Source organism: Carettochelys insculpta, chromosome 18 (genome assembly GCF_033958435.1).
Source record: "Carettochelys insculpta isolate YL-2023 chromosome 18, ASM3395843v1, whole genome shotgun sequence".
Classification (NCBI taxonomy): Eukaryota; Metazoa; Chordata; order Testudines; family Carettochelyidae; genus Carettochelys; species Carettochelys insculpta.
Window position 1 is genome coordinate 26386372 of NC_134154.1, and position 16952 is coordinate 26403323.

Consider the following 16952-nt stretch of genomic DNA (forward strand, 5'->3'; position numbering starts at 1 on the left):
CCAGTACAAGTCTCAAAATTCCCAGAAGTCCAGTTTGATCCTGAGTTTCGACTTCAGGGCTCAAAGCGGGAGCAGATCATATGTACAGTAAACCCTCGAGAAGCGCGATTTCAATTTGTACTTAAGTCTCATTAACGCGAGTTAAGTGCAAATCGAAACACTAGCAGCTTCCAGCTCTCCCAGCTGGGAGAACGCACACTGCAAGCTGGAAGAAGCTGAGGGAAACATGGCTGCCGTCCCTGCACCCCTCACACGCACGCTTCCCCTAGCAGCGGGAAGCCAGAAGCTGGAGCCAGGGGAAGTGGGCAGCTGGAACGGCAGCAGAGCTGCGGGAAGCCAGGGAGCAGCAGATCTCTGCAGAGGCTCCAACTGCCCCCTCCCACATCCAGGGGAATTCCAGGGATCTCCCCCCCACACCCCTAATTTACATGAAATTTGATTTATGTGGAGGTTGCCCAGGGATTACTTACAGCGTGGTAATGCTTTGAGCTTACCATATATGAGTCCTTTCTTCTGCCATTTCAGAGGGTATTTTAGAAACATGCCTTAATCCTCACAAGACTGCTATGAGGAAGTCTTGTACAAATTTGACAAACAGGTAAACTGTAGCACAGAAAGAGTGTGACCTGCTGAAAGACCAGGGTGGATTGATTGATGGATTGATTTTGAATCAAAGTGATGGGGATGCACTGGTGCAGTCTTTTTTTGTTTATGGTAGTGATTTTAAGAGACTACAATAAATATAGGCCTTTACATCAGTTGTCAGAATTTCAAAAACAGTTTTAAACAGGTTTATTTTTTTTTAAAAAGTAATGTGTTTAAATAAAAACTCTGTAAGTCAATTATTTCTATCCTGTCAAAGGCACACATAGCAATATATCCTAGAATAGAACTTACAAACGTTGTTTGGCCCCTTTATAACCATTAGACCATGTTGCCATATGTTTAACGATAATGAGAAAACATCAAACCCTTGAGTATCAGATGTTCTGAATTACCTTTCGAAGGCAATGTCTACACTAGAGGGTTTTGTTGGCAAAATCCAGGGAGCGTCCGGATTACCAAGCACGTTCTGTCGACAGAGCAGCAACACTTTTGTGGACAGCCATGCCCCGCCCCCCACAAGGAAGAATGCTTCTGTCGACAGAAATCTATTGACAAAAGCTGGATCTGGACATTGCAGGGGGCCTTCTGTTGACAGAAAAGGCCTCCAGGGCACCATACAGGTGTCCCAGGGGACAGCCTGTCCACAGCAATCAATACTCCATGGTTCCTGCTGCTGGCCCCTCTTAAAGCCTCAGGGAGGCCAGGAATCTGAGAAGGTAGAAGCAGCAGGGCTACAGGCTGCAGTCCCCCTCCCACTCACAGCCACACTGTAGCTGAGAGCCTCGCAGATGGCTAAGCAGCCCACAACCCCCCGGGCCCTCGATGGAGCAGACCGAGGGATCCCAGGTTCCACCCCAGGGCAGCAAGAGGCAGGCCTCCTCGTGGACTGGGGCTGAGGTCCAGGCTTTGTTGGACTTATGAGAGGAGGAGCCGCTGCAGGACCGCAAAGCCAAGCAGTGGAATGTGTCTCATACGGCCAGATGACCGCAGCCTTGGCTGAAAGGGGCCAGTGCCCCCCACCCCCACTCCCAATCCGTGGAGCAGATACAAGCCAAAGCCGAAGAGCCCAGGCAGCACAGCCCAGTGCACAGCACTCTGGGGCAGGATCCGCTACCTGCCCCCCATTACACAGATCTCCATGACTTCCTGTGAGGGGAAGACACATCACCTCCAACCCACACCATCAACCCCTCGCTGTAAGACCCCGACTGCAGCCAGAAGACCAGCAGGAGGAGGAGCAGGCCTCCTAGCCCCAACCCCTGTTGCAACCAGAGATGGACACAGCCTTGGAGGCCAGCAGCACCCTGGTCATCACCCTGGAGCAGGTTCCCACCAGCCAGGCCACCTCCCGGGCATGTTCAGTGCTGGCTGAGGGTTCCTCTGGTGAATAGCCTGTGCATCACACACCCCAGGGAAGCAGGCACCGATGGGGCATGCTACAGGCATCACATGGCCAGCTCAGATGGGACCTTGCACTGTGGTCCTGGCACATGAAACCATGTGTGAGGTAGTGTGCACCATTTAAACCCAGCAGATAGCCCCAGGTACAGGCGCCATCTCCTGCCAACCTCATGGGAGGCCAGATGAGCCCCAGGACCTGGAGGGGCAGGGCTCCTGCCAGCACCTGCCACATCTGCAAGCGGGCTGACTACAAGGGGAACAGCCTTACCCCAGACACACGGAGGAGTGCAGCACCCAGCCTGCAGGCGAGAGGCAGCACCTGCTCGTGCAGACCGCGCTGTGAGGCGCAAGTGTGTTGGGGGGTGCTGGGGAAGGTCAGGCTGTTCCTGGCTCACCCGCCACCCATGAAGAAACCCCTCTGTGGCCAGACACCCCTTTGACTGCTAGCCCGTTGAGTGGTGGGGCAGGGAAGGGCACTGGGTCAGCCAGTCCCGGAGGCAATGTGGATCCCCTATGTGGCAGGGCCTGTTGTGCAGGCCACACATGGCTCTGCTCCCCGGGCATGCCCATTACTCACAGTGGGGGGCAGTGCCTCAGAGGCTGTGTTGTTTGAATGATTCACCATCTCTCTTCCTTGTCTTCGTTACAAATGAACCTACGCTATCCGAGGGCTGGGTCAATCCCAGCTCACCGCCAGGGTGACCATGCAGCCAGAGCGCCATCACTGTGTCCTGGAGGGCCTCCAGGGGAGCACAGTGCTGCCCTCTGGAGGATGACTGACATCATGGAACTGGAATGACAGGTGTGGGACAACATGGAGTGGTGGTCACGGGTCTAGGACCAACTCGTGTCCTGCTTTGAAACTGCTGCTGGCATCTGGTGGGACATGATAGTCCAGCCACTTGTGGCTGCCACCCCTGCTGGCCATGCCCTAGGGCATTCTGGACCTCCTGCAGTGGCTGAGGGCCATGCCCCCCCTGCTTCCCAGGCCCCCCTACTCCACCTACCCACCCAGACCCTGCTGTAGCCCCACCGTCTCTGTATCTCCCCCAGATCCCAGCCCCATCTCAGCCCCGGTCCCACAGTGGGAGGGGATCCCGAGGCCAACGCTGCTCAGGGTCCCACCCTACCCTCCCATATTTTGAGGGGCCCCAGGCCCCTGTTCCAAGTTCTCCACACTGTAAATAGTTTACTTCACTGCACAGTTTGTAAATTGTGGTTTATTACACTGTTTTTTTCTCACTGTTTTTTCTTTGATTCAGTAAAGCAGTGATTTCAGCACTATATCCGCATCCCTCTTTATTGGGCAGAAGCTGAAGAGTGGGTGAAGGGAGAGGTCATGGTGAGGATGGGGTAAGGTTGTGGGTCCAAGGCCCCTGTTGGGAGTGCCCTGGGGAGGGTTACTGGGGGCCATGGGAGAAGATCTCTCTTAGGGCTTCCCAGATCTGCACCTCCTCCTGATGGGCCTGGCAGATTGGAGCGGCGCCTGGCTGTTCATACCCACGACGGGTGTTCACGCCCCACCCTGGAGGAAAGCCTCCCCCTTCCTCTCCACTATGTTGTGCAGGGCGCAACGCACGGCCACAACTTGGGGGACGTTGTGCTTCCCCACATCCAGGCGGGTGAGCAGGCACCTGCAGCATGCCTTGAGGTGTCCGAAGGTGCACTTGGCCTGCATCCTGGCCCAGTTGAGGCAGGCAGTAAACAGTTCCTGGCTGGGGTCCGGCTGGACACTGTACAGCTTCATGAGCCAAGCCACGAGGCGCCAGGCCACATCCCCCACGATGCACCAGGTTATCTGAACGTCCCTGGCTGCCAGCGCACGGCAGTGGATGAATGTGCCTGTCTCCGTCTTCCAGCATAGGCTGGAGTTGCGGAACACGCGGGCGTCATGTGCCCAGCCCAATCAGCCAACCATAAATGTCTGTGAACTGGTCATGGAGGTTAACCAGAGCCTGCAGCACCATCAGGAAGTATCCCTTTTGGTTTATATAGAGTAGCGTCTCAACATTCGTGAGAGTTCCATGTTGAGAACCCTCACGAATGTTGAACTTCGCAAATATGGCTCCTGCCGGAAGCCTGGCTGCCGGTGCTCCTGCCCAGAGACCCGGGGAAGCGGTGGCTGGTGGCACTCCATGCCCTGGAGCCCCCTGGAAGTGGTGGCTGCTAGCGCTCCAGCCCAGAGCCCCAAGGGAAGCGGCAGTTGCTGATGCTCCTGCCCAGGGCCCCAGGGAAGCAGTAGATGTCAGTGCTCCTGCACGGAGCCCCAAGGGAAGAGGCAGCTGCCAGTGCTCCTGCCCAGAGCCCCGGGGGACATGTCCACTCCCAAATAATTGAATTTGCAAACATTACATTCGCAAATCTTGGGACCCTAGTGTACTTGGCCATGCTGTGCTCTGGGACACAGATCAGGATGTAGGTCCCATAAATAGCGCTGATGTAGTTTGGGCCCCTCAAAGTGGCGAATCCAGCCACAACTGCATCTGCGTCTCCCATAGAGATGACCCTCCACAGCAGGATTGTGTTGATGGCTGTCATGATCTACAGGGGGAGGGAACTGAACACACACATCAGGGACTGACGGAGGGTGTCCCTGGGCCCTGGGGGTGGGTGGAGTGCCTGACCCCTCCCCGAGCTTCCTGGGAGACCCCCTGTGAGGTTTCCCCCCCACCGGGTAGCAGGGCTGTGTGAGGGCGGGACAGCACGTTCCCCTGGGAATGGGGCTTCCTCACACCCCAGCCCCACCTCTCAGACCTCCAGCCTCGCTTCCTGCGGGTTCCCTTTGGGCGGGGCACCCGCTCCCCGTGCAGGGACTGCAGCCCAAGAGTGCCCTGTTTGTGGACTTCCCCACACCAAACTGGTTTCCCTCTAAGTCAGTAGCTGTCAGGAGTGGCGAGCTTCCATAGGGCGATGGCAACCTGCTTCTCCACAGGGATGGTGAGCCACAGCCGGGTATCCTGTCTTTGGAGGGCAGGGGTAAGCCAAGTACAGAGCTCCAAGAATGTGGTCTTCTGCATGCAGCCAGTCCCAGCAGTTGAAACTGGTGCAGTGCCTCCAGGTTCGCCTGTGCATCCATGGGAAGAGGCTCATGAGTCACCGTTCGGCAGCAACAGCGAGCTCCTTGAAGGTGGTGGTGGGCTCATCCTCCGTGAGGAATAGGAGGACAGCCGTAAGGAGGTGCAGCAGGTGCTGAGGCACTTCTCTGTGGGGCCAGTGCAAGCCTGGGGGCTGCCATGGCTAGCCGGATAGAGCATTGTCTTCCAGAAAGCATCAAAGCCCTGCTCTAGCAGCTGTGTTGTCCCTTACGGAGGTAGCACACCTCAGCATGGGCTGGGCATGGATGTCTGGGGGCAGGCATTACAGGCACATCTCGCTGGGGCTCCTGGAAAGACATGCTGACCTGCAATCCTGTCTGCTGTGCTTCCCGGTGGCCATTTTGCCAGGAGAGTGGCTGGGCAGTCCGGCCACTCTGTCGACAGAGCAGATCAAAAGAGCAGTCTGCTCTGCAATCTGGATGCAATCTGTTGACAGAAGTGTTGTCAGAAGATATCTTCCAACAAAATCTTCTGTTGACAAATCGCTTTAATGTAGACGCAACCCAACGTGCAGCTTTTAGTAACATGGAAAACATATCAAAGACACAAAAAAGCAGTCAAGTAGCACTTCAAAGACTAACAAAATATTAATTAGGTGATGAGCTTTCGTGGGACAGACCCACTTCTTCATATCATAGCCATAATTATTTGTTAAAGTGGTACTTGACTGCTTGTTTGTTTTGATAGAATGCAGGCTAACACGGCTATCTCTCTGTCACATACCAAAGACACAACACCCCTTATTAAGAAATATGAATAGTTGGGAAGGAGGAGAGTGATTAACAAACAGTTTAAATATTTCCATTGGGAAAGTAGTTGTAATCCAGGCTGGGGAAGAGAGGATAACTGCACACCCGTACATCTGTTACTGTACCAGTGCTAATAAGAGTCTGGATAAATACCTACCTGGCTAATTGCTCTTGTGTAACACTTTTCACCTGCCAATCCCAAAGTGCTTTGCCAGCGTGGGTAAGGAGTATGATCAAGGCCAGAAATTGATTTGGGGCAAACTGTTAGGCTGTTTGGTTCAACTGTAGAAAGTCAACTTTGTTTATCTTTGGGACAGATCAGCCACGCAATCACGCTCCAAAAGACTGTGGAATACATATCTAAACTACAGCAGGAGAGAATACAGTCACAAGAGGAAACCAGGCGCCTCCGAGAGGAAATTGATGAGCTAAACGCTACCATCATGTGAGATTTTGGGGGGGGAACCGTTCCCTTTTTCCATAATGACCATATCGTGGGGAGCATTCCTTTTGGGTAAATAGCATTGGGTGTCTGCACCAAAGATTATATTTATAGCAGTGGAGGATTAAAGAGGAGGAAAAAAAAATCAGTGGATCTGAATGCAAAAACCAAGTCACAATAAGATGAGCAATGGTAGGCTTCTGTGTAGACCTTTCTTGTTCTCCGACGACAGGCATACATGATGGGACCAAAAATGGGCCAGCAAGCCAGTAAAAATATTCATGGACAGTGGTATTGTGCTGTTGATTGTATCCCTCAGGTAGTTTAGCCACAACTGTCCTGTTGTATGTAATCTTGCATTATTGGAAGAAATAATGTCCAGTGAATAGAGCACAGAACTGAGACTCGGGGTGCAGAGATCTCTTTCTGGGTTTGTGAATAACTTCCTGTGTGACCTTGGGCGAGTCACTGTAATGGCTCCATGCCTCAATTTCCTCACCTATGCAGTGGAAATTAACTATCCCATTTTAAAGCATTTTGTGGTGGGTAGTGCTTTTCAGCCACAGAATTGTTAAGTGTTCTGTTATGTAATTGGGGTTTTGAGGAAAGCAATGAATTATATTTGTACTAGTTGATAAACATCTATTCAGTTTATTTTTAATTCATCTTTAATTCAGGCTATATCTTAAAATCATGGTAATATGAAGAAAATATTAATGTTTTTGTTAGCCTGAGTTTTTGGTCTGACTTATAGTTTTATCATTTTTATACTTTTCTAAGTTGGCCCTGAAAATTACACTGTTAGAGGTTTTACTTTGCTTTTAGCTCTTCTGTTGGTGGTAACAGATGCTTAGCAACTTACAAATTCCTTTTACTGAATGTAATGTGTTGCACAATACACATTACAGAGTCATAAATTGAATGAAGTTTCTCCTGATCATTTTAGTGGATTACCTCTTAACATGCAGCATCAGTCCCCTGGTGCTGGTGTTTTGTGATTGTCCTGTATTCAGCTGTGTCTACACTGCACGTTTTTTTCTATGTTATTTTTTTCAATGTCCCAAGGTCAAAATAAGGAAAGTCAAAAAATCGCATTCGCATAGCCACAGCATTGTGAAACGAAACATTCTCATTTATAGTCACACCTTTGCAAAAGGAGCGTTCACGTAAGTCAATGATAGCTGTGCTTTATTCAGTCTTAAAAGGACGTGGGGTGGCAATGAAAATTGTTCACAGAGCTTGAGTTATTATTTTGAGGGAAAAGTGCCCTTATCTCGACTTTTTGTGCATGGCAACGTGAACGCTCTGCAGTTCGTGTTTGTTTTTGGAAAAAAAGGATTTTTTTCTGAAAAAAAATCCCACAAGTGTAGACAAGCCCCATTTCTGTTTGATTTAGAGGAGAACTATCTCCTTTCTGCAAAGAGATTTTGAGCTATGGCCTTTTTCTTCAGTTCTTGTCAACAGCAGCTTCCTGTTACCGGGGTTCCCATCACCCGGCAGAGATGTGATCACATGCGAAGTATGTTTGATGAATATGTGAGAAACAGGACCCTCCAGAACTGGAAGTTTTGGATTGTATCCTTTCTCTGTGATATTGTGCATTAACTGTATTTCTAAAGTAAATAAATAAAACCCTCTAACTCCGTAGAAGATAGTGATTGCAGACCAGGACTGGGAGCCAGGAACAGTGTGTTCTAATCCAGCTCCACCAAAAACTGATCTGTAAAATAAGAATAATATTAATAGTGCTTCACTGGGGGGTGGTTTGAGGTGTAAATCCATTAATGTTTATAAAGCTGTTTGAGAGGTTTGGAAAGAATGTGCTGTTGGAATGCAAGTATTATTGCTGTTTGTTAGTTGGTTTAGAAATTGCTGAAGTTTAGTAAATTTTGACCCAGAGGTTATAGCTCATCTGTTCATTTTTTTAGAAAGGTCCACTGTTGAAGATAAGTGATATTGAAACAGCTAACTCCTTACTGATCGCTACTGAATGTATTAAAATTTAATTTTAATGAAATCACATGCTTTTCACAATTCATGTGGTTTTCTTTTTGCCCTTCACTCATCTTGTACAATGGACCCAACTGGTCAGTTTCTCTTTGTCATTCTCCTGCGCTGAGTTGCATGCACCTTAAGAGAAAGCTAAGATGCTATTTTGATTCATAGTCACCCTTAATTCATGGAACCCTTTTAGTCAGATTGTGCAGCATTGTAGCCAAAGCTTCCATGTGCCATGCGTCAAGTTTGACCTAGAGTCTGTAGGAGGAAGCCCAAAGATTCTACAGCCTTCTAGTACCTCAGACTGAGGCAGCTTTAGATAACCTTGAAAAATTGTGGTCTCTAATTGATTTAGCTGTGAAAATGACTGATAAACTAAGAACAATATCCCATATGCTGCTTAATTGAAAATATTTTACACTCTTCCAAAATGTTCAACTCTTGCAGAAGTTGGTTTTAAAAAGGCTTAAGAACATTATAGAAAGAAGGGAAGAAGTTGGAAGTTTTGGTGGCTCGGCAGGAGGCAGTTGGGACTTTTTTGTCACTTAGGAAAATGCGGGAAGCAATTTAGGACTGTTGGATATTTCTCCTTTATGATCAGCAGTAAAACGGTTGTTTTGGGATCTAAGTTGATGTCATGAAGTTTCTGAATTGATGCCTGCCGGAAATGAACAGGGAAGGTTAAGCTTATCAGAGCTATTGTTTTAGGCACTCTGCAGCAAGGACAGTGGAGGGAAATAATTATACTCATTGCAAACCACCTCTCATATCAGGCTATGCCTCCAAATACATTTTTCAGCAATCAGGCTTAATCCTTGGGACATACTGACATTTTCCAGAATACTATCCAGTGAGAGCTTAGGAGGCTATTTGCACCTATAGTCAGCAGTGATGATGACTAATGAAAACTGGTTTCACTTTGGTGAAATGTCTGTAAAGCAGTGAATGAGGTTCATAACAAATCTGAAAATCTCTTCCAGTTTCTGCTATGTAAAGGAGATGAGTAATCTGATCTTGGGCTGGTAGAGATAACTTGAAAAATACTCTGTTACATCACCTTTCCAGTCATTTTACAAAGGGGAATAAACATAACCAGTCCCTTGAAACATTAACGGAAAAGATTAGCTTGATCTTGGTCATTAGTGTTGGAGGGTACCCAGGAGCATATTACAATGTTGAGAGTAGTTTTTGCCAAATTTCCACACACTGATGAAATTGAAAATTATTTTTACTGTTATCAGAAAATCTAAAGATAGTGGTAGCTTCTCAGGACCACTTATCATGAATAATCCTAGACCAAAAATAACCCCTTACCACAACCAAACTAAAGCTTAAAATCAAATCAGCTCATGAAATATGTACCCACTGAGCTATCTTTAAAACTCCAGAAAAGTTCAGTTTGTACATATTTCACAAGCTGGTTTGATTTTAAGTTTTAGTTTGGTTGGGGGGCAGTTCTTTTTGGTTTAGAATTATTTTAACAACATCATAATAAATTGCTTTGAAGGTCAAGCTTAGTGACAGTTTCAGCTGCCATATTTGATATTTGACCTTTATTTGATATCTCCTCCCGCTCCCTACTACATGAGCCAAGCAAAGCCTAAGTGTGCTTTGAAGGCTTCAGGAGGAAATGATGATACATCATGGCTCAATATCTTTCATCTTGCTATAATCTGAAAGTCCTTTTCTAGTACAGGCTGAACATCACTAATCTGGCACTCACTCTCTTCTGGCAAAATCCATAATTTACCTTGATTTCAGTTAGCCAGATGACAGTTTATCATGGGTGTGGCCAAGTTTTCTGTGGTCCTATAAAGTTTGTTTACAGCCACCAGTCCTGGCTCTCAGTATTCCATGTTATTATTTGGCTCTAATTTACCCCACATGTCTTCTAAGAACACAATGCATGTTGAATAGTAACAGAGAGGTAGCTGTACCTAAGAACCCAGTAAGCAGTGGAAGTGTTGGTAATGCTGCTAACCAATATTGACCTCCCATGGTCCAGCAAATTCTCTCATTCAGCACCAGTCAGGTTCCAAGTGTGCCAGGCTAGAAAAGTTCAACCTTTAGGCTATGTCTACACTAGCCCAAAATTTCAAAATGGCCATGCAAATGGCCATTTCGAAGTTTACTAATGAAGTGCTGAAATACATATTCAGCGCCTCATTAGAATGCCGGCAGCCGCGGCACTTTGAAATTGATGCAGTACTCGTACAGACGGGGCTCCTTTTCGAAAGGACCCCGGCAACTTCAAAATCCCCTTATTCCTATCTGCTGCTGGGGTCTTTTAGAAAAGAACCCCCATCTGAACGAGCCACACAGCGGTGAGCCGTGTCAATTTCAAAGTGCCGCAGCTGCTGGCATTCTAATGAGGTGATGACTATGTATTTCAGCACAATGGCCATTTCAAAGTTTGGGGCTAGTGTCGACACAGCCTTAGTGTTGTAGCCAGCATAGGGCCCTTCCTTCAGGGTGGAAGGGTGAAGGAGTGAAATCACTATAGCTTGGGAAACCAAAATAAAAGAACCTGCATGTCTATACCTTGCTGCTGCTACCACTGTTGTCTGATCAACAGAGGTGTCCCCAGGAGTGGAATGTCCTACAGTTTCGTAAGCTATGTCGAAGGCTAGCTGCATCATTTTCCTATAACAGTATAATAAAAAGGAGGGACACAAATTACTAGGGCTAGAAAAAAATGTTAGTTATTTTATGTGTTCCTTTCTGTTATTTACAACCCAAATACTATAGCATGATGCCAGAGCATGGGGAGCAAGCATTGAAAGGGACCATAACTAAATCAATCCAATTTCACCGTTCATGGAGGATGAATTACAGATCTGATGAAGTGAGTCTGTGCTCACAAAAGCTCATGCTCAAAACTTTTCTGTTAGTCTATAAGGTGCCACAGGACCTTTCGTTGCTGTTACAGAGTAAACAACATAACTGAAGAGCACCGATGTTAAATTTTATTTTATTGTGATATCCAAGGTTAGAAAAGTTTATCTAAATATGTGTCCCTTTGTTGAAGTATATATGCTTACACTGAACTATTCATTTTTTTTTTTATTATGATCCTGTGTAATCCTCTTTTTTCCCCTTAACCCTGAATGATTTGCAGTTTAGTATTATCATTAAGCCATTGTTTGAGTCCTTCAATGGAATGGTGTCTACAACCAGTTTAGAGGACCTGAACCAGACCGCAATGGCTTGGCTGGATCAGCATTGTTCACTTCCTGTTCTGAGGCCAAGTATGTAGAGTTCTAACTGGTAGTAGTTCAATGCTATAATTGTTACAATGCAGTTTTCTCTGGAAATTCTGCCTTGGAAAGGGAAGGGAGGCATGGTATAGGCCATGTTTTTTCAACTGTCTTGCATTGTTCCAGTTAAAAAATTAAAACATTTATTGCCAGTAAAATTCATTCTGAGTATTTCTTGTGTGTTAGCACTGAGGACACACAATCATTTAACTTTTGTCTGTTGAGACGAGAAGCAATCAAGCCATATTTTAATCCAGATTTCAAACACTCCTGAGATTAGGGGCAAGTCAGGAAATTCTTTTGTCGTGTTACGAAGATAGAAGATGTTTGAATCCATGTTTAGCTTAAGATGTTGAAAGCTAAATACGGATTCAAAATGCCTGTAACATTTAGGAGTATTAAATCTGACACCTGTTTCTCAATCCTCCTCCATTATGAAGCAACTAGTTTATATCTGTGGTTAATAATGTGAAATAATATTGTCTACATTGGAACAAATTGGGATTTTGTTGAAGAGGACGGTCAGATTACTTAGATCTCCACTTCGTAAACCTTGTCATTCCAGCAAACTCATTACAATTCAGCACCTTTGATGTAGCATTGTTGAGGCTGTGTGTGTACTAGGACTTTTCAAGCAATTAAAAAAGTTGTGATTAATCACAATGTAAAACAATAATAGAATATCATTTGATGTTTTCTGTTTTGAAGTGTTTTCATTTCAGTTACCACACCGAATACGGAGTACACAGTGCTCACTTTATATTTTTATTATAAATATTTGCATCGTATAAAACAAAATAGTATTTTTCAATTCAGCTAATACAGTTACTTCAGTGCAATCTCTTTATTATGAAAGTTGAACTTACAAATACAGAATTATGCGTATAAAAAAAAAAGCACCCAAAAATAAAACCCTGTAAAACTTGAGAGCCTAAAAAGTCCATTCAGTCAAATGTCCTTCTTGTACCGTCAAGTGCGCAGAAAAACAAGCATGTTTACATTTGCAGGAGATAGTGTTGCCCACTTAATGTTTACTATGTCATCTGAAAGTGAGGACAGGTGTTCGTGTGACCCTGTTATAGCCACCATCACAAAACATTTGCATGTCAGATATGCTAAAGATTCATATGTGCCTTCTTGAATTAACAACCTTTCCAGAGGACGTGCATCCATGGTGGTGATGAGTTCTGCTAGGTAGTTCATTTTCGTCATCTGAGTCTGATGCCATCAGCAGAAGGTTGATTTTCCTTTCTGGTGGTTCAGGTTTTGTCATGTCCACATCTGAATATTGCACTGGTAAGACTTCTGGAAGCATGCTCCACACTTCACCCATCAGTTTTTGGAAGGCACTTCAGATTCGTAAACCTTGGGTCGAGTGCTGTAGCTGTCTTTAGAAATTTCACATTGGTACCTGCTTTTCATTTTGTCAAGTTTGCAGGGAAAATAATATTTAAATGAGCAATATGTTCTGGGTCCTCATCTGAGACATCTAAAACATGAACTATATGTCAGAGTGTGGGTGAAACGGAAGGAACCATACCATTCTCCCCCAAAGAATTCAGCCATAAATTTAACTAATGCATTTTTTAATGAGCATTGTCATTGTGGGACCATGTTCTCTGGAAAGGGGGCTGAAACATTCTGTATTGTAATTTAAATCAGTACACTTTAAAATGTAGAATGACATCAAAAAATTTAATGAATTTCACTTGGTATTCTGTTTAACAGTGTGATTAACACTGATTAATCATGTTTAATTTTTAAATTAATCTTGTGGATTAACTGCGATTAATCATCAGCCCCAATGCATACTGCAAGAATATCTGTGTATCTGTCCCTTGCGTAAGGGATCATTCATTTCTGCTGTAAGTCCACTGTGTCACGCATGACTCTGTTTACAGTCTGTTTGTTGTTGGTTTTTTTTCTGTCCCTTTATTCCAGTGGTACTGAACACCCTTCGGCACCTCAGTACAACCACCTCCATTCTATCCGATCCATCACGTATGCCAGAGCAAGCCACTGAGGCAGTGTGTAAGAGCAACAAAGCAGTTGGGGAAATCTAACAACCACAAATGATGAGTTGCCTATATAAGATGTGGAGCACGCCGCGGCCTCACAGACTTGTGAGTCTCCTTACAGTTGGTGCACTTTAGAAAGGATTCTCTCTCTCCTGTAGGACATTGTCAGGGCATTTTGCTTCTGGCCTCTAAACGTGTAGAGATACAATGCAACATTGTCTATTATTTGGCTTCCTTTTCAATACCTGTTAGCCTCAGCTGAGAATGCCAACCTCAGATATGTAAGTAGGCTAGAGTCCTGTATTCAGCAATAGAAATCTCCATCGTTGAAGCATAAACAAAAACTCAGTGAACATCTTTGCACAAATGACTTTAAGTACTAAACAAGGTGTAAATTTGCCACACCTGGCAACAATTTGTTAAAGGGAAACGCGTGTTTGATTTCTTGAAAGGTAATATGTTGTTTCATTTTATTACCTGGTGTTTGATTTCTTTGTTGTTTTACTTGAACAATAAAAATTGGTGGAAAAAATGATCAACAGTAATAACCAAAGGAGAAAAACATGAATCAAAGATACGAAATTGTGGTAAAATACTAGAATTAAAATCTCAGGTTGTATACGTATCTTTTATTCTAGTTCAGTATATTATCGGAATGTTATCATTTGGAGGACGTGTTTTATTTCCTAGCAAATAAAGCAGCAGATGTTTTTGTAGAACTCTTTTTTCCTGATTCAGTCAGTACATGTGATTACCAAGACAGTTTGGCAAGTACAAGAGGACAGCTTATGTTCAATTTGTGTGAATTCTTTATTTGTAAATATAGACAGGAATTTTCATACAAGCTTAAGCTTTAAGCTGTTTTTTCTTACAAACTGCAGAGTTGAACTTTTAGTCATGAGTGTTCATAGGTAAGACTGTAATGCTTTAGAGACAGAAACTGAGCTTGTAATGCTAGGAAATAGGCATTTATATTGTCACAGAAGTTAGATCAATCCACGTGTACTCTTAAACTATCCCCTACTCCTGTATCTTCCTTACCTATTTCCCTTACTTCAGTGTCTGTGCCCTCAGTCCTAAACTACTGAAAGCTTTTAGGTCACAGTTGTCAATCTTTAAAAGGGGGTTTGCGACAGTATAAAACTTAGAACACATCTTGTTTGGTATCTGAAACGTGATATAATTCACTGTGACTGTCACAGTCAGTAGACATCTGACATAACTACAGAATGGCCTAAGTCTCTCTGGTCACTAGCAATGTGCTCATCGAGATAGTGCCAACCGCTTCTAGCTAACAGCAGCCCATGCAGATTGCATGTGCCTGTATTAGGATTAATGTATGTGGAGCAGTGTGTATTTAAGTGCCATTGGCAAATTAGAAGGTGTATGGGCATAACCAGGGAGACTAGTGACCTTTGATTTATAGGCCTTGTTTTTCTGTGCCTTCTCCCCAGCTCTTGCCATGGAAGATCTGCAAAACTGACTTTCTGTGGTTGAAGCAAAGCTGGAGCAGAAAACATATGCCTTGAGCCCTCCCAGCTTTGGGTGTTTTTTCCTAGCCAGTCCCTTTGCACGGTTCCTTGCCGGCAGTGTTGCTGTCAGCGTGTGTGCTAGGGACAGGGTTTGACTTGTGAATAAAAAGCTACCCTGCTGCAGCTCTCTAATGAAGTCTGCTGAAAACATGCTTCCTTATGGCTAACCCTCTTGATTTTAAAGTAGAGGCACTATGCAAAGTTTAAGTCTTCAGTTCTGATGCTGCTCTCAGCAACGTGGTATCCGAGCTCTTGCTTTTCAATGCACTTTGAAAAACTAAATGATTTGTTGCTTAGCTGCTCCCTTATAACTGCGAGCTGCACTGTGCACGGCTTGGGAAATGCCTAGCGGTGCCTGCCTTCACAGCAAAGGGTAACTCCAATAATGGGTCAAGTATCGGAGGGGTAGCCGTGTTAGTCTGGATCTGTAACAGCAAGGAAGGGTCCTGTGGCACCTTATAGACTAACAGAAAAGTTTTGAGCATGAGCTTTCGTGAGCAGAGACTCACTTCATCAGAAAGCTCATGCTCAAAACTTTTCTGTTAGTCTATAAGGTGCCACAGGACCCTTCGTTGCTGTCCAATAATGGGATTACACAGCTGAGCAGTATTTTTGGTTCCATTCCATGAATTAACTTCATCCGCAAAAGAAATGACCCTTCTGGCCATTGAAAATATTTTGTATCTGATTCAAAATTTGAGATCCCAGGAGTTTCACAAAACTCTCCAGTTAGTTTTCATGGCCGAAAGAAAAATCATTAAACTTGGCATAACTTATTAATAACCCTTGACAATTCTGCTACTTTTAGGAGAGAGATTAGGAACCATGTTAACAATCCAGTTAAAGCCACCTGCTAGCATTCCTGGATACTTTTCCAGTCTGAAAATAATTTGATATTACATATTCTGAATGATTTTCAGGCATTTGACATCAGGAAGCAACTCTTCTTTCCCTGCCCTGTAACTTTCTGTTTGGAATGTCAAGCTTTTAAACACTACCCATGCAACAAAATGCAGAATTTTCCTGTCCTGCACATTTGCATCCTCATCCACATTTGCAGCTGAGTTTTTGCATATGCTGACCGTCACTTGTTGCAGACATGGCATTTATATATGCAAATTGAGAAACATTTTGCTTCTAAATTAAAAACCTAAGCAGCTGTGGAAAAAGTACAGTCACAGCCTTAGCCTTAGGAGTTGAAGGCTCTTTGAAAATGTAGGTCTAGACTTTATTGAATTTGTACATAAAGCTGGTTGTTAAGCAGTGAAGTGTCTCTTCTACATATATGCTCTTGTGCTGTCTCTCCCCCCTAAGTCTAAATATGTAGTACAATCTACTAGTACAGTAAGCAGTCTTGTGTGGGCTCCATCTGAATAAATGGCTCTATAGAAACGTAAGATCTTTTCTAGTGATACCTATATTCAGCCTTCATTTTGTCAATGATCTTGAATTTCTATCTATTGACAGAGTGATTAGTTGGGTATTCCCCCAGCTTCCTCATTTACATGTGTCTGTCTTCTTGATATACACATATATATGCATATTTTCATGTTAAAATATGTATCTGGTTATTTAGAAAGAAATCCATTGATAAAATGGTCGGGACTGGATCACTTTTCTGTGATATGTAACAGATCACATCTAGTCTCAAAGTTCTGTTTTTAATATGTTCTATAACTAAAATGGTCTCCAGTCTGCGTGGCAGATTCTTACCTCATCCCGGTATAAATTGGGAGTAATTGCATGGATGTCAGCGTGATATGTAATGATAATCAAGCTCTCCCTCAACAAGCAGGGTGTACTAACGGCTTCTTAGAAAGCTCACTTGAAGTCAGACTTTATAGAGTTAGTCTC

The 16952-nt window shown here is 44.6% G+C and overlaps 1 protein-coding gene across 1 annotated transcript in view; it reads left to right on the forward strand.

Annotated features, from left to right (window-relative positions):
- The window catches only part of MLXIP (MLX interacting protein), a 72807-nt gene extending 57220 nt beyond the window's left edge, over positions 1–15587 (forward strand). The window contains exons 14-17 of the mRNA XM_075012364.1: positions 6169–6296; positions 7745–7868; positions 11410–11539; positions 13490–15587. Coding sequence (XP_074868465.1) covers positions 6169–6296; positions 7745–7868; positions 11410–11539; positions 13490–13611 — 504 coding nt within the window. The 3' untranslated portion in view covers positions 13612–15587. The remainder of the gene's footprint in view (positions 1–6168; positions 6297–7744; positions 7869–11409; positions 11540–13489) is intronic.
- The last annotated feature ends 1365 nt before the right edge of the window (positions 15588–16952 follow it).